The 18,881-nt window shown below is 40.8% G+C and overlaps 1 protein-coding gene across 6 annotated transcripts in view; it reads right to left on the bottom strand.

The window, feature by feature from the left end:
* The window catches only part of syt12 (synaptotagmin XII), a 268,982-nt gene that overhangs the window by 4,607 nt on the left and 245,494 nt on the right, over window positions 1-18,881 (bottom strand). For all 6 annotated transcript variants that reach the window (XM_059973917.1, XM_059973920.1, XM_059973916.1 and 3 more), the window contains one exon: window positions 13,077-13,210. In XM_059973917.1, the coding sequence (XP_059829900.1) occupies window positions 13,077-13,210 (134 nt within the window). The remainder of the gene's footprint in view (window positions 1-13,076; window positions 13,211-18,881) is intronic.

The following is an 18,881-nucleotide window of genomic DNA, read 5'->3' as shown; positions in this document are numbered from 1 at the left end:
GCGCCAAGGATTTTGAATCGTGTGATGGGAGTTCATATCTCCAGTAATCATCGGAAATAGGTGTGTAAATTCAATAGGGAGTAGCCTAATAATTTGCGTTGCGTCCCCGTAGCATTTCCACCTGACGATTTATCTTGGCTTAACTGCAGATAATATCATAATAATTCGAAAGCGTATTTCTCGTGATACTTTGCTATAGGCGTTGTCTGGTTGAGTAAAGCGGTCATCCCTGACTTAGGTAGTTTTTCTCATATTAGCTTATACTTTTCCCTTCATTAACCCTTCATCATGTCAAACAGAGGGAAATGGAATGATGACTATGTGTGCTTTGGTTTCACTTGCACAACAGGGAATAATGGCTTGCAAAAAACCCAGTGCATTCTTTGTAGCATTGTGTTTTCCAACTCAAATCTGAAGCCACCCAAGCTTCAAGAGCACTTCAAGAAGAAGCATGGTGGAGCTGATGTTGAAGGACATGATGTTGGGTCATTGAAAATCAAAAGAGCTCGTTTTGATTCACAAGGAACTCTTCCAAAATTAGGTTCCATTTCTGTTGAAAACCCACTACTTCTTCCTTCATACCAAGTGGCATATAAAAAGTGGCCAAATCCAAGAAGCCCCATACAATTGCAGAAGATCTCATCAAGCCATATGCACTGGAAATGGCAACAATTATCCTGCGCAAAGAAGCAAGAAAAAAATTTGAACAGGTGCCCCTATCAAATAATGTCTTTCACAACCGAATCAGTGATTTGAGTGAAGATATTTTGGACCAGTCATCTCAGATGTCAGAGCTAGTCCTCTTAAACTCTCCATTCAGTTGGATGAGTCAACTGATGTCTCCAGGTGTAGTCAACCCATCACATTAGTGAGGTATGTCAATGATGGTGCTGTGAAGGAAGATTTCCTGTTTTGTAAAAATCTGAAAACAAACACAACTGCAAAGGATGTGATGCAGCTGGTGAAAGATGTCTTTGCCAAACATGATTTAGATATCAAAGTCATTGGTTCTGTGTGCACTGATGGGGCACCTGCAATGCTTGGAAATAAATCTGGCTTTTCTGCATTGATGCAAAAAGAGATTCCAGACTTGCAAGTTACCCATTGTTTTTTTCATCAGCATGCTTTGGCATCAAAAACATTGCCTCCAAATTTGAAGAAAGTTGTTGATACTTGTGTGAAGATCATCAACTGGATCAGGGGGCGTGCTTTGGACAATCTGAGAAATGAGCATTCAGTTTTTCTTGTCCACACTTTGTCTGTTGGTTGTCACGAGGACAAGCTTTAACCCACTTCTTTGAACTGTGGGAAGAAGTCAAGGTTTTTCTGGAGGAGGGTGAATGTGATCTGGTTGGGGAAATGGAATCACAGGAATTCGCCCAAATGCTGGCTTACTTCGCTGACGTTTTCACTTGTATGAATGACCTGAGTATTTCTCTTCAAGGAAAAGGGATAAACATATTGAAGGCTTGTGAAAAGTTGAATGCCTTCAAAGAAAAGTTACGTCCTTGGCGTCGAAGGATGAAAAGAGGCAGTCTCTCAAATTTTCCTTCATTAGAAGAGATGGTCGATGATGCTGGATCCATAACTCCTACTGTGCGTGAAGAAATTGTGGCTCATTTGGAAATGCTGTCAGAATCGTTTGATGGATATTTTGCTGCTGGAGACCTGAAGATTTCAGAAGAATGGATCATGAATCTATATTCCTACAATTTGGAGAAAATGTCAGATGATGAAGAGCTGAAGGATCTTATTGATTTGTGGACAAATTCAGCTCTTGAAATGCAATTTGAAAGCAAGACTTTGGAGGAATTTTGGTGTGTAGCACTGGATATGTTCCTAAGACTTGGTGGAAAAGCACTCTGTGTCCTCACTCCATTTGCAATAACATACTAGTGTGAATCTGGATTCAGTTCTCTTTTGTCAATCAAGACAAAATCTAGGAATCGCCTGAATCCACAGGCAGACCTGTGGATCACAGTCAGCAAGAAAGTTCCATGTTTTGACGAAATCATGAATGAGAAGCAGGAGCAAAGAAGTCATTGAATCTTATGTTCACAATTGGGATTTATCTTACTGATTACAATTTTTTCTGAATAAATTCGAATCTAATTGCTCAGTTTATATTTGCATTTTAAGCACTGAATTAAGCTTTTTATAAAATTCAATTTGTTCAATCGCAGTATTGTATGTGGTTCAAAAATTAGAAATTAGACTTCATCTTCAAATGTGATACTACTTTTGTAGGGGGTGCGAACATTAATCAAACATTTCCTAGGGGTGTGGGGCATAGAAAAGGTTGGGAACCACTGCAATAAGACCTTTAATCCCAGTGTTACTTTCCTGCACTCGACCATTCTGCTTTGATTCCCTTAATGTATAAAATTCTATTAAACAATGAAAAATGGAAAATAATGTGGGAAAATGTGAGGTCATAATATATACAGTGATGCAGAAAGTTTGTGAACCCTGTAGAATATTGTTCTATTTCTGCATAAATATGACCTAAAATGTGATCAGTTGTTCACATAAGTCCTCGAACCCAGATAAAGGGAGCCCAATTAAATAAATAACACAAAAACATTATACTTGTTCATTTATTTATTGAGAAAAATGATCCAATATTACATATATTCATTGGTAAAAAATATGTGAACCTCTGGGGTAATGCCTTTGTTATGAATGTACCACAGTTCTGAGGGGCCGAAGGGTGCGGAGTAGCCCCCTCCTTTGTGAGAATCGCAAGATCACTATTGAGTCCGTTCAGGAGACCCAGGAAATGAGAGAAAGACATACAGAATTCATAAAGATTGGAATGTGACCTGGCCTCCGAGAAGGCGGACCCATTGATACCGACTATTGTCTCTTGGAGATGGACTTGTGTATTGCATCCTGTGCGATGCATCGAAGCCCCAGGCAATGAACTGAGGGGGAGGTTGGTGGAGGGATTGCATCATCTCAACCTGATTGACATCTGAGACCCTGTGAGTCAGGATAAAAGAGGGTCTGGGAACAGCCTATTCAGATGCACCAGAAGAAACACTAGCGATCCCATAATAGCGGAAGCCGGTGGGGAGGCCACGTGCATTCGGTTCCATTTGCCCCGGAACCGGTGTCCTTTACCACGGAAGAACGGCTTTTAGCTAACAACGGGGAAACCAACTCCCAACGACTCTCGAAGGATTGACATCATAAAAGGACTGGGCAAGTTTTAACCCGTCTCTCTCTCAAACCAAAACGCTGCAGCTTGAACGAACTAACAGTGACTTTTATATTTCCATCGGACAATACATTAGGCCCTAGACAACGATAGAGCTATTTCTTATTGATTATTATTATACCCGCGCTTTTAGATTTAGTATTGACGATGTATATTATCTGTATGTTTGCATTGATATTATTTTGTTTATTTTTATCAATAAATACTGTTAAAATAGTACCATCAGACTTCAAAGGACCTCTCTATCTTTGCTGGTAAGTGACCCAGTTACGGGGTACGTAACAACTTGGGATTCTCGTCTCAGGAGTTGATACCAAATTGGAGGCCCAGTGAATTGGGCTTGTAAGTCCAAACTTGGATCTGGTTACGCGGGTAGCAAACCAGCAAAGATGGACGTGGGTGAATTTATAGAAAACCCGACTCTGGAGGTGCTAGAGGCGGCCACCAAATCAGACTTGATAAATTTGGCAAAGGGGTTAAACCTCACAGGGGTGAGGTTGTCCATGAAAAATCGGGAGGTGCGAAGGGCAATAACTCAGTATTATATTGGGAAGAATGTGTTTGCAGCTGAGGTATTGGAAAATATCCCTGAAAAGGTACCAGCTAGTGGAATGGCCCAGTTAGAGTTGGAGAAATTAAGGTTGGAACATGCAATTAAGGTAAAGCAGCTGGAAGCAGCTGAGAAGGAGAATGAAAGAGCCTAGAGAGAGAGAGGGAGCATGCGCTCCAGCTAAAGGAGTTAGAGGTGAAACGGAAGCAGCTGAGAAAGAGAGGGAAAGAGCTGAGAAACAAAGAGAGCACGAAATTCAGTTAAAACAGCTGGAAGCAGCTGAGAAAGAGAAGGAGAGAGAGTATGGGGAGGCAAAGAAACAAAGGAAACATGACTTGGAGATGGAGAAGTTAAGGCAAGGGCGAAGAGATCAAGGGTCAGTCCGAGAGGAACGGTTTAATGTTAGTCGAGAGTTGAGGTTAGTACCTCCGTTCGAGGAGATGGATGTTGATAGTTATTTCTTGCTTTTTGAAAAGGTGGCAGTGAATCAGAAGTGGCCCAGAGATCAGTGGGTGGCACTGTTACGAAGTGTGTTAAAAGGGAAGGCACAGCGGGTATATACGGCGTTGTCCATGGAGGAGGAAGAGGAGGAGAGTTATGACAAAGTAAAGGTGACCATTCTCCGGAGTTATGAGTTAGTACCTGAGGCGTATAGACAAAAGTTCAGAAATTTAAAGAAAGGGTGGAATCAGATGTATACCGAGTTTGCCTATGAGAAGGGTGTGCTCTTGGACCGTTGGTGCACAGCAGAGACAATGGAAGAGGACTATTGGCATCTCAGGGAGTTAATTCTGATTGAGGAATTTAAAGGTCGTGTTTCGGAGGATATCCGGATGTATTTGAATGAGAAGCCGAATAAGTCCATCTCAGAATTTGCTAGGTTTGCAGATGAATATGCCCTAACCCACAAGTCAAAGTTTTCCTCGAATAAAAGTTCCCAGAGAGACCGTGGGAACAGTAGAGAAAGCCCGCTGGCTAAGGGAGAAACTCAGCCGGGAGCTAGCGGAAAAATTGAGGAGGAGAGGCCAGAAGCCAGGAGATTTCCTGGGTTGACTCTTTTTTAGTTGTGGAAGGGTGGGTCATATTGCATCTAAATGCCCTGCTCCGAGGAAAGAGCCAGGAAAAGGGAAAGCAGCTATACCTATAAGCTGTATTGCGACGATCAGAAAATTGATGAGAGAGCCCCTGGTAGATGGAGTACAGGAGGGGCGTGAGACGTTTCATTCAGAAGGAACCGTGTCTGTGAGGGAGGGAGACACACCAGTTCCAGTACGGATCTGGAGAGATACGGGGGCTGAGCTATCGTTGATTAGCAGTACGGTGCTAGATTTTGGTCCTCAGACTGGAGAGGTAGCCCTGAGAGGAATAGGAAGATGGATCGAAGTGGTGCCCTTGCAGTGTCATTCTGAATTGTGAGCTGGTATCTGGACCAGTGGAATTGGGGGTACTGCCAGAGTTGCGGGGGGAAGGCGTGGACGTCCTTCTTGGTAACGACTTAGTGGGTGGAAAAATGGGTGAAGCCGTGAAGCTGACAAACAAGCCTGTGAGGGTTGAGGTTCCACCCCTAGATTCCAAGATCTATCCCGCATGCACGGTCACTCGCAGCATGTCGAGAAAGGCAGCTGAGACAGAGCGCAGTTTAAATCAGGCCAGTATCGATTTGGCCGAGACGTTTTTGCCGACTGTACCAACAAGGGTTAGGGGGGGTAAAACGGAGAGTAGGGAGGAAAAAGAGGGTAAATAGGAGGAGGTAGATCTACCCTTAGCAAGAAGAGAGTTTGTACGAGAACAGGGATGTGACGAGGAGCTGGTAGCCTTGAGAGAGTCAGTTCTTTCTGAGGCCGAGATTGAGACAGAGCCCAAGGGTTACTACCTGAAAGAGGGTGTGTTGATGAGAAAATGGAGGCCCACCACGGTGCCGGTCAATGAGGACTGGGCGGTGGTACATCAGGTAGTAGTTCTGAAAGTGTATCGGGATGAAATTTTGAACTTAGCTCATAAGGGACCCTTAGGTGGGCATTTGGGAATAAAGAAGACAGTGGATGAGAGAGTTCTATTGGCCAAACCTGAGAAAAGATATTACTGAGTATTGTAAAAGGTGTCATACATGTCAGGTGGTGGGTAAGCCGAACCAAGTTATCCCTAAGGCACCCCTCCGACCCATCCCCACGTGCGAGGAGCCTTTCTCCCGAATCATTGTGGATTTTGTGGGTCCTTTACCTAAAACTGCGAGTGGGTGGCAGTACATCATGACCCTGATGTGTGCCGCTACACGATTTCCAGAGGCTGTGCCTCTGGGTAATATTAGGACCTGTGTGGTTGTAAAGGCCCTCATTAAATTCTTTACCACAGTGGGGCTGCCTAAGGAGATACAGTCGGATCAGGGGAATACATTTACATGCCGAGCATTTCAGCAGATGATGACCCAGCTGGGAGTCAAACAAATTTTAGCGTCTGCATACCATCCGGAATCCGAAGGAGCATTGGAAAGATTCCACACTACACTAAAGACCATGATTAAAACCTATTGTCAGGAAAACATTCGAGACTGGGATGATGCTTTACCCCTTCTGTTATTTGCAGTAAGGGATACAGTTCAGGGCTCTCTGGGGTTCAGTCCATTTGAGCTCGTTTTCGGTCACAGGCCCAGGGGGCCTCTAACCTTCCTGAGAGAAAAGTGGTCTAGCCCAACCGTTCAAGTCAGTGTGATCGACTATGTTCTAAAATTCCGGGAACGGCTGCATAAGGTATGCGCCTTGGCAAGGGAAAACCTTGAAGATTCCCAGGAAAAATTGAGAAAATGGTATAACCAAGGAACGAGAAAGCAAGAGTTTCACGTGGGCGACAAGGTTTTGGTCCTATTCCCTGTAGTTACCCACCCCCTTCAGGCGAGGTTCCAAGGACCATATACAGTGTGTAAGAAAATAGACTCGCTGAATTACGTAATTGAAACCCCCGATAGGCGAAAGCCGACCCAGTTAGTTCACGTGAACATGATGAAAGGGTACCATGAAACCACCCCCGCGGTGGTCGGTGCAGCTGTGAAAACCGATGAGGTAGAGGGGGGTGGTAAGGAGGAACCAGAGCGGGTTGAAAGGATACGTATAGTACCCACCAGATTGGAGAACTCTGCTATTTTAGCAAGCCTTGTGGATAAAGTTAGTCACTTCGAGCCTGAACAGCGGGAGCAGCTAACACAGCTCATTAATCGGCATACAGACTTATGTCCGGATGTCCCAAGAAGGTGTAGTGGGACAAAACATGATGTGATAGTTACCTCGACACCGCCTATTAAGCAGGCCCCTTATCGGATGAATTCCGAAAAAAGCCAACTGGTAGAAAAGGAGATTGAACATATGCTAGCTGCTGGGATAATCCGCGAATCCTCTTCTGCGTGGGCTTCTCCTTGCATGGTTGTCCCAAATCCAGACAGTACCATAAGATTCTGTACCGATTACAGAAAGGTAAACGCTGTCACCCAGACAGACGCCTACCCTATCCTCAGGATGGATGATTGCATTGATAAATTGGGGAAGGCGAGGCACATCACTAAAATTGACTTATTAAAGGGGTACTGGTGCGTTCCTTTAATGGACAGGGCTCCGGAAATTTCAGCCTTTGTCACCCCATCCGGGTTGTATGAGTACAATGTTATGCCGTTCAGAATGAAAAATGCCCCAGAAACATTTCAGCAGATGATAGACACAGTGATAAAGGGGTTAACCCACACCAAGGCTTATCTTGACGATGTGTTAGTTTGGAGTGACACCTGGGGGGAACACATGGAGGCTGTAGAAAATCTGTTTAAGAGGATGTTGGCAGCCCAACTTACAGTAAACCTCGCAAAGAGTGAATTTGTTCATGCCACGATCACATACTTGGGGTATGTGGTGGGAGAGTGGCAGTTGGCTCCTGTGCAGGCGAAGGTACAGGCTATTTCTGAGGTCCCTGTACCCTCCAATAAAAGGGCCCTGAGGAGGTTTTTGGGCATGGTGGGATACCATCGGAAATTCTGTAAAAATTTCGCGGATATTGCTCTCCCACTTACAAAACTCCTATGGAAGGAGGAAAAATTTGAGTGGGGCCATTCTTGTCAGAACACTTTTGAAAAGTTAAAAGCCATATTGTGCCATTACCCTCTGTTAAAAGCACCTGATTTGTTAGCACCCTTCTCCCTGGCGACGGACACGAGTGATGAGGCTGCAGGACCAGTCCTCTTACAGTAAGCAGGGGATGGAGTGGAGCACCTGGTAGCATATTTCTCTCGGAAGTTCAATGTACACCAGAGGAATTACTCTACCGTAGAAAAGGAATTGTTGGCCCTTGTTTTGGTGATACAGCATTTTGAAGTGTACATTTGTCCAGCGCAAAAACCCGTAGTTGTTTATACAGATCCCAACCCATTGGTATTCCTGGCCAATATGAAAAATAAAAACAGGAGGTTATTGAGTTGGAGTCTGTTGCTGCAAGAGTTCGATATTAAAATACAGCATATTAAAGGAAGTGATAATGTGCTCGCGGACTGTTTATCTAGATGCTGAACTGAATGTATACCTGTATTACTCTGTAGTGAAAAGGAAAAGCTTTTGTATTGTGTTAGATTCTAAAATCCTGTAAGACTCTGTACTACTTCGTTTTCACTGCTGGTGAAAACGCTTTGAAGAAAGGGGGTGTTATGAATGTACCACAGCTCTGAGGGGCCGAAGGGTGCGGCGTAGCCCCCTCCTTTGTGAGAATCGCAAGATCACTATTGAGTCCATTCAGGAGACCCAGGAAACGAGAAAAAGACATGCAGAATTCACAAAGATTGGAATGTGACCCGGACTCCGAGAAGGTGGACCCATTGATACGGCTATTGTCTCTTGGAGACGGACTTGTGTATTGCATCCTGTGCGAGGCATTGAAGCCCCAGGCAATGAACCAAGGGGGAAGTTGGTGGAGAGATTGCATCATCTCAACCTGATTGACATCTGAGACCCTGTGAGTCAGGATAAAAGAGGGTCTGGGGAACAGCCCCTTCAGATGCACCAGAAGAAACGCTAGTGATCCCGTAATAGCGGAAGCCGGTGGGGAGGCCACGTGCGTTCGGTTCCATTTGCCCCAGAACCGGTGTCCTTTACCACGGAAGAACGGCTTTTAGCTAACAACAGGGAAACCAACTCCCAACGACTCTCGAAGGATTGACATCTTAAAAGGACTGGGCAAGTTTTAACCGTTTTTCTCTCAAACCAAAATGCTGCAGCTTGAACGAACTAACAGTGACTTTTATATTTCCATCGGACAATACATTAGGCTCTAGACAACGATAGAGCTATTTCTTATTGATTATTATTATACCCACGCTTTTAGATTTAATATTGATGACGTATATTATCTGTATGTTTGCATTAATATTATTTTGTGTATTTTTATCAATAAATACTGTTAAAATAGTACCATCAGACTTCAAAGGACCTCTCTATCTTTGCTGGTAAGTGACCCAGTTTCGGGGTACGTAACACCTTCTACAAAAGCTACTTGGAGTCCGGTGTTCCCTGCAAAGATCACACCAAGATCTCAATGTGTAATGCTGGAGGAGGTGAAAAAGAACCCAAGGGTAACAGCAAAAGACCTGCAGAAATCTCTGGAACTTGCTAAAGTCTCCAGTCATGTGTCCACTATAAGAACAATCCCCGAACAAGAATGGTGTTTGTGGAAGGACACCACGGAGGAAATCACTTCTCTTCAAAATAAAAACATTGCTGCACATCTCAAGTCTGCAAAAGACCACCTGGATGTTCCACGATGCTTCTGGGACAATGTTCTGTGGACAGATGAGAATTTTTTGGCAGAAATGCACACTGCTATGTTTGGAGGTAAAAGGGCATTACACACCAGCACCAAAACTTTATCTAGACTGTGAAGCATGATGGAAGGAGCATCATGGATTGGGGCTACTTTGCTATCTCAGGATCTGGACAGCTTGCAATTACTAAGGGAACAGTGAATTCAACATTGTTCTAAGACATTCTACAGGAGAATGTTAGGGTAAGGTCTACCACCTGAAGCTTAATGGAAGTTGGATAATGCAACAAGACAATGATCTGATAGACAAGAGTAAATCAACAACAAAATGGTTTAAAAAGAAGAAAATTAATGTTTTGGAATAGAACTAAAGTCCTGACCTTAATCCTATAGAAATGTGGTGGAACAACTTGAAGTAAGCAGTTTATGCAAGGAAGCCCACCAACATCTGAGAGTTGAAGCAGTTTTGTAATAAGGAATGGACTGAAATTCCTCCAAGCCAAAGTGCAGGACGGATCAACAGTTACCAGAAACGTTTGTTTGAAGTTATTGTTGTACCGAGGGTCACATCAATTACTGAAAGCAAAGGTTCACATACTTTTTCCAGTAAATATATGCAATATTGGATCATTTTTCTCAATAAATAAATGAACAAGTACAACGTTCTTTTGTGTTATTTATTTAATTGGTTTCTCTTTATCTAGTTTTAGGACAAGTGAACATCCAATCACATTTTTGGTCATATTTATGCAGAAATAGAGAAAATTCTACAGGGTTCACCAACTTTCTAGCACCACTGTAGAAGAAAAACTTGACATAGTAGGAGATTGAAATGTGTTGAAAATGTGTATTCTTACATTCTGAAACTTAATATGTTGGTAGGTATACTAAACAAAGAAGAGGATAAATGATAGGTTGCTCTTTCATAGGAGAAGATTTTAATGCAAAGCTAAAATCAGGTAACTAAAATAACACAGGGCATAAGAGAAATTGTATCTGGAATATCATGTGCAACTATGGTTTCCTTAACTAGGGAAGATACATTACCAATAAAACGAATGCAATGAAGGATCAATAGACTGATCCTGATTTGTTGTGCAGTAAGAGGTTAAGAAGGTGGGGCCTTTACTTTTTTGAATTTTAAAGAATGAGAGATGATCTCACTGGAAGATCTAAAGCCTTGGAGGAATTTGACAGGGTTAATATAGGGATAGTATTTTCCCTGGCCTGGATGAAAAGGTAGAGTCTTTGAATAATGGCTTTGCCATTCAAAATAGAGAGAAGAAATTTCTTCAGCCAATGGCCTGTGAAGAATCTTTAGAGGAGGAGTATTGACCCAAAATGTCAACTGTCCATCTTTCTCCATAGATGCGACCTGACCTGCTGAGTTCCAACAGCATTTTGTTTTGTGGTTGCCCACAGACATCAAATATAAGCTTTTGATCATCTCACTGGGGAGCTTTACTTGGAACTGGTGTACTTGGTCACTGTCCCTTCTGACACAGCGTGTTTGGCCAGCTCACCAGGCAGCAGCGGGCGCACAACGGTCTGGATCTCCCGGGAAGTGATGGTCGACCACTTGTTGTAATGGACCAAGTGGGCTGAAATGGCTGCCACAAGACAACACAGGTTTAAGGTGCTGGGGAGTAGGTACAGAGGAGATGTCAGGGGTAAGTTTTTTACTCAGTGAGTGGTGAGTGCGTGGAATGAACTGCCAGCAACTGTGGTGGAGGTGGATACAATAGGGTCTTTTAAGAGACTTTTAGACAGGAATGTAGAGCTTAGAAAAATAGAGGGCTATGGGTAACCTAAGTAATTTCTAAGGTAGGGACATGTTCGGCACAACTTTGTGGGCTGAAGCACCTGTATTGTGCTGTAGGTTTTCTATGTTTCAATAAGCTGAGGAACTCAAGTAGATAAATAAGTTCAGAATGATTACTTTTGACATCAGTGTTTATTATGAAACAAAACTTGTATATTGACACAACTGCAAAACATAACAATACTTGTAATGAAGTTATAAAATAAGTAACAAGTAGCATTTATATTACTAAAATGCTAGGTAATTATCCTCTCCAGGGAGACTGACTAATAACAATACCCCTTTGATATTCAATGGTGTTACCCTGAACAGTTCCCTCATCATCAACATTCTGATCGTCACAATTGGCAAGAGTTCAAATGGATAATGCATATAAAATCTCAGGCTACAGAAGCAAGTCATATGTCTGATAGTCCACAGTGAGTCACCCATCTCTTACACTTCACCATCTACAAGGCGTCAGTTGGGGGATTCATGGAATAACTTCCACTTGCCCGTTTGATCACAACACCAACAATACAACATCATCTCAGTGCCCCTAATTCCTCAGGAGTCTGCGGAGAAATGGCATGTCATCAAAAGTCTTGGCAAACTTCTATAGATGTGTTTTGTAAAGTGTGCTGGTTGGCTGCATTATGGCCTGTAATAGGAACACCAATTTTTTTTTGAGGGGAAAAATCCCAGAAAAGGTAATGGATTTGGCCCACTAAGCCCCTCCCAACCATTAAGCACATTTACATTCAATGGTGCCACAGAAAAGCAGCATCCATCATCCAAAATCCTCCCCAGCTGAGCAGTGCTCTTTTATCACTGCTGCCATCAGGCAGAAGATGCAAGTGCCTCAGAACTCGCACCTCCAGGTTCAAGAACAGTTACTACCATCAGGCTTTTGAACAAAAGGAGATAACTACACCCATTCTATTTCGGGTGTTTCCACAACTGATGGTCTCACTTTAAGGACTCTTCATCTTGTCATTTCATGCTCTCATTTATATTTGCATTTGTACAGTTTGTTGTTCATTGATCCTGTTTACCATTACTGTTCTATAGACTTGCTAAGTATCCCCACAGGAAAAAGAATCTCAGAGTTGTATGTGGTGACACGTATGTACTCTGATAATAAATTTTACTTTGAACTTAAAACTTTTACTGAAAGTTCATTCTACAGATCGACCATTTACCAAATACACTGCAGCTGCGACATTTCAGACCTATAACTTCTACTACTCATAAAGAAAGGACAGCAGACATATGGAAACCTGACTTGGAAATATATGAACTGCCTTTCATTCCCACCAGGTCTGACTCTTGAACTCCTACCTAGCCCCTTCATTAGAAGAATTGCAACAACTCTAAAAAATATTTCATCGTCACTCTCTGAAGAGCAATCAGTAATGGCTAGCTGTCTGCTACCCTTACAGCAATGGCCAGTTCCCATAAAACAGGTAATTAGAAAGAAAGAGCAGAGTGAGATTGAAGTGTCTACACTGATTAGCTTTGTGCTAAGTGACACTTAATATGAACGATGGAGCTCTCTGAAGATCAGTGGGAAGAATCTTTTCTCTGGATGACACATTGGCTCCCATCCACTACTGGACAGAAAGAAAACCCGTCTGTCAGATAATACACAGCCAATGCAATTTAACCATTGGATTCTAAATTGTGCTTTCATTAAGATGAGTACTGTATTAGTTTCTTACCTGCAGAACAATTGCAGGAACTGAGAATATCATGGCTTCATTGAAAACTGGATTAGGATCATCTCTCTTGATTGCGGTTCTTTTCTTACTTATTTTCCTTGTATCTTGAAGGAGGTAAACTTTCACAAATGGATCTGTTTAGGTTAGTGGGCAAGAAACATCAGAGAACAAGACCAGTTACTTGGAATTAAAATCTGTTCATCAAATACTCTCAGCAGTACACATCAGAGACTACAGCTCAGTTACAGGCCACTGTCAAAAAGGAGAAAGAAATTCCTGTAACTGAATTTTACTTTGAATCTGCCACCAATCCTCCAAAAGATGATAGAAAATATGCCAAAACTCAGTGAAGGGGTATTCTTTGGCCTCCTTACATGGAGCTCCTCTTCCTTTTCTGCTCTCTAAGATTGGTAGACAAGACCTCAATCCCATTATTAAACATACATTAAGAATTTGGTTTCAATTTTGCAGATTTTTTGAGTTAAATAATTTTGTTCTTTCTAGTAAAATCCATCTTAACTATTTTTTTAAACCATCAATTTTAGATCAAGCCTTTTTAGTTTGGAAAACCAAAGGAGTAATAACTTTTTCAGGTTTGTTTATAGGGGATTGTTTAATGTATTTTACTCAGTTGGTGGATAAATATGATTTATCTAATGCACACTTTTTTTTAGATATTTACAAATTAGGAATTTTTAACGTATTTTGCTTCCAAATTACTTCTCTGCTTATCCATCTAATATGACAGATATCCTTTTTCAGATTAAACCACTTCAAAAAGGATTGATAGCTACAATTTATAAATGGTTATTGAATTAACAAATGATATCTAATGATAAAATTAAAGCTGATTAGAAATTGGAATTTCAAGAGTTATTTTCAGATAATCAATGGGGTAAAATTTTTCATTTGGTAAATACTTCATCTATTTGTGCCCGTCATTCCTTGATACAGTTCAAGGTAGTGCATTGGCACATATGTCAAAGGGTAAATTAGCCCATATTTTTCCCAATATCAATCCTATTTGCACTAGATGTAATATTGAGGTGGTCACTTTAACTCACATGTTTTGGTCTTGCATAAAGTTGGATAATTTTTGGAAAGATGTCTTTAAAACTTTATCAAAAGTCTTGGATCTGGACTTACAACCAAATTTACTTACAGCAATTTTTGGGATTATTTCATTGGAAGCAGGATATATTCCTGTTTCTGCTCAGCGGATGATAGCCATTTCAACTTTATTCAACTCTATTTACTTAAATGGAAGGATCCTGATCCACCTACTGTTTTTAATTGGCTTTCCTCCATCATGTCCTGTTTAAGTTTAGAGAAAATAAGAAGTTGGACATCTGATACATCTTTTAAATTTGAAGAAATTTGGCGACCTTTTATTCAATATTTTCATATGATTTGATTTATTGATTTTTGTAATGACTCTCTTCCAGTTATTTTTCCGAAGTTTTGGATTTGATCAGAAAGTTTTCCTTTTCTTGTTTTTACTCTCAGGATGGATTGCCCAGTCCTTGTTTTCTCCTTTTTGTTTCCGTTTGTATAGAATAGTGTGTTTCTTTTCACTTAAACATTTCAAAAAGTCTTTTTTCTCTTCATATATTGACAAGAGGAAAATTAATTATCTTTTTCCTTATTATACGTTCTATATCAGATTAATACTATGCTTGATCTTGGTAATGTTTATTTTACCTTCTTTATGTATTGTTATTGACATATATATATTTGAGATAATTCTTCTCTTGCTTGTATGGTCTTTTAAAATCAATAAACACATTGATTAAAAAAAGAAAATATGCCAAAATGAATAAATTGTGGTTTTTCATTCTAAAGTTGAGAAAGGTAATTTAATATCCTAGTAATGTTCAATTCTGACATTGAAGCTATTTCTTAATGCTCAGTTCTTTTTTCCAGAATGCTTTGTTCTAAACACTAAAAAAAATGCATTTGGTTACAATATCAAAATTAATTCAAATCAGTAGCTTACAATCAATACATTTTATTATGAGCTGGGAAAAGTGTTAAAGATTTAAATCCAATTTACACATTGAAAGCTGCTAAGATTAAGCAATCAAAAATATATTGGAAGGCTCATAAAGATGATGAATGGTGAATACTAAAGGGATAAAAGTATATTACACACTGTGAATGTTCAAAGATTCAAGTTGTCATGGCAGAAAATACTCATGGACCACTCTGCCGGGTGAACATACACGTGATCAAATCATGTTACTCGTGTGGATTACTCGAAGTGATCAGCCCATGCTACAATCAACAAAAACATAGAGGATCAATCTATGCTACACAACCTAAACACTTGCAGAGTTTACATGCAACACATCTGCAAAACCAGCCTGTGTTTCACAGTGAATACTTTGGGTTCAAGTGATGGTGCAAAAAGAATGCTTATGAGATCAAACTCTGTTTCGGACGGTGAATACTAACAGAGTGAAAGCTGGTGTCAAATGAAGCTGTCTTATTGCCCCAAAAGTTTTCTCACTCTTCCGTAGGGCAGTGTTGCATTTTATCACCAAAAAACTTTGTATGGGAGAGGAACTAATCAAAGTCAAGTTTATTGTCATGTGCATAAGAACATGTATACACAGGTGCAATGAGAAAAACTACTTGCAGCAGCACCATATAATCAACATAAAACACAAATTAAACATAAATTAAACACAATTCTTTACTAAAAATATAAACTGCATTTTTCTGGAAAGCAGCCAAAGTGTTCAAGAGTTGCTAAACCGTTGTGACTTGTGTTTTGCCATTTGGTTCAAGAACCAAATGGTTGAAGGGAAGGAGCCATTCTTGAACCTGGTGGTGAGGGGCATGGCCTCCACCCATAGCAAACATAAGCATTGCCTATATACTTTGGCTTGAGTACTCAGCTGTTGCTTACCTTGATTCTAGATGTTAAAGATTTCCCATTAGTTCTGAAAATATTTTCACAGCTACCATCAGGAAGTACTGAAGCCTGAATTACCACACCACCAGGTTCAAGAACAGCTTCCCACATCTCAGGAACCATTTCTTGGTGAAGCCGAGCCTCAACAATAAGATGTACCATTGCCTTCAATGTATAGTACTAGGAAAAGAGAATTTGAAGATGGAGACCTCAGACTTGGCACAAAAATGGGCAACACTTATCCCTGCTCTCATACACTTCTGTGACCTGCAACAACTTTCAACACATGGAAAGATATCTGCAAAATCCTCCAGTTGACGGGAAGGTTAAGGAAACTAACATATACCCTGCCATGGTCCAACATTCACAGAGAAGAGGCCCTGGTTATATTCAGTTGGCTCTATTGGCCACACTGAATCACTTGTATGCTTGACATCAGACCCTCAAAGCATCTATTGTTGGGGAAAAAGATCATCGGGCAGACAGGACATCAGTGGAAATCAGTGGGAGTGACTTAATTCCTTGTTGTTTTCACTTGGTTCTGTTTCTATCCACTCAGTGCCATGATTGTTTTGGTCTTTTGACCATCTGCTGGAAAATGGTGATTCCATTTGGACCTTGGTCACTTTAATTTTGATCCATCCGTGCTCACTGCATATTTTCCATTGCTGTATAGTTATATTACACAATGGAATACCAACATGATTGACATTACATTTGGGAGAACCAACCGAATCATAATGCATCCATTGAATATAAACAGGAATTAAATTTCTCCGACTTTAGTCCAACAGGACCACAATTCACCCACTGAAATGTAAACAAGAATGAAATTACATCTGTTAGTAGTCAGACTATGATTGCATTCTGTGAATGCTAACAGAATTACAATGCACTCACTGAATGTTGGGAGATGAATTGTTTACTTGCAGTGAAACCCACAGAATGGTGAAACATCAACAGGAATCAGACTACAAAGTATGAATTCCATTAGAGTATCATTGCACTCAGTGAGTTACAACAGGTTTGCAAAACGTTGACACAATTACAGATCAGTACAGCATAGTGCAGGCCCTTCGGCCCACAAGGTTGTGCTGACCCCCTAACTGACTCTATTCCAGGTCTCAGAAGCAAATGAAAGCAGGGATAAATGCTGCCCAGTTTTGTGCTGTCCCGCATAACCCTTCATTTCTCTTGAACATTGCACACAATCAATACCAATGGAATGACATTTTATCTGGCAAATACCAGCAGAACCTCATCAGATTGTGGATATTAGTAGAATCTTACAGCACTCGGTAGAGTCTGAGAGAAACATTTTGCACCCAGTGACTCCCAACAGACTCCTACTCACACAGTCAATATGAGAAAAGTCACATGGCACCAAGCAACAAGCAATAAATTCACTTTGCTCTCTTTGAGTAGCAACAGAAGCAAGATGCACCAGCATTTGCCAACTGAGAAACGTTATACTGAGAAAACACCAAATGAGTTACATTGCAACCAATGAATACCAACAGGATTCCCTTACTGCAAATGAATACCAACAGGGTCCCCTTACTGCAAATGAATACCAACAGGATGCCCTTACCAACAAGGAATACCAACAAAATCAAATTGTACTCAGTGAGTACCAACAGATTTGTGGAAGTTGCATTGAATACTAACAGAATCACAACATACTCAGAGAATATAAATATAAAATAAAGTGGAGCTACTGAATTCCAACAGAATTACAAAATACCTACAATACCAACAAAAGAACACCAACAAAATCAAATTGTACTCAGTGAGTACTGACAGATTCGTGGAACTTGCATTGAATATTAACAGAATCACAATATACTCAGAGAATATAAATAAAAAATAAAGTGGAGCTACTGAATTCCAACAGAATTACAAAAGAACTGCTGTAACAACAAGAGCAATTAATGTAGTTCCAGTGATTGCCATGGAGCATGATCACTTCTAGTAAATACCAACAAATACTTATTGCATCCTGTGAACCCCCTTGAAACCACGTTTCACTATATGAAATGCCAACAGAATTACTTTATTCTCAGTTGATACAGGGATCACATTATCTCCCAATGAGAATAGCATAGTTTCTATTAAATTGTCTGAAAATCATAAAAGTACCCTGCATGTCAACAGAAATCTAATTTCAAACTCTGAATATTGACAGAATGCTATTACATCCAGTAAATATTCAAAATATCTGAATAAACTCTTCTCAAGCTTCCCGCTGAGTACAGGTATCAATTATGACCGATGTTTCGATGCTAACTCTGCCATTTTCTTCAGGGATGATGCCTTGGCAGGTCTAGTCCTGTGGTATTTATACCCTCGTCGTCCGTCCCTCCAGATTGGTTAATCCTCATCCAATCAGGTTTCTGCTGTCCCACCTTGTTTACAAATGAATTCCAGTTCTTACTTCGAGCAATACCTTCATCTTTGTTAAAATTCTTTTCTCCTAGGTCATCTTTGATCTGCATAAGCTGAGAGGAAACCCAGAAGGAAGCTCAAATCACAGCTTTTACAGGTCCAAGCTGGCCTGGAACACAGGACAACTGGTGCTTACAGGATTCCCTGTGAATGTGGCCAGATGGGACACATGGCAGAAACCCACATCAAAGAGGACTGGAGGTGTATCTGATTCGATTACCTTGAGAAGTCGCTGGTAGCAGAACATTGCATTCACAATGGCCATAGGATTAACTTCAACTGCACAAAACTACTGTGCCATGCCAATAGCTTTTGGGACTGCCTGGTAAAGGAAGCCATTGAAATAAAACTAGAGAAAAAGAAGTTTTACAAGGATTAAGGTCTCGCATTAAGTAAGAACTGGAATTCAACTATAAACAAGGTGGGACAGTGGAAATCTGATT

The sequence above is a fragment of the Hypanus sabinus genome, chromosome 7, assembly GCF_030144855.1.
Source record: "Hypanus sabinus isolate sHypSab1 chromosome 7, sHypSab1.hap1, whole genome shotgun sequence".
NCBI classification, from domain to species: Eukaryota; Metazoa; Chordata; class Chondrichthyes; order Myliobatiformes; family Dasyatidae; genus Hypanus; species Hypanus sabinus.
This window is presented reverse-complemented; position numbering and strand designations above follow the sequence as displayed.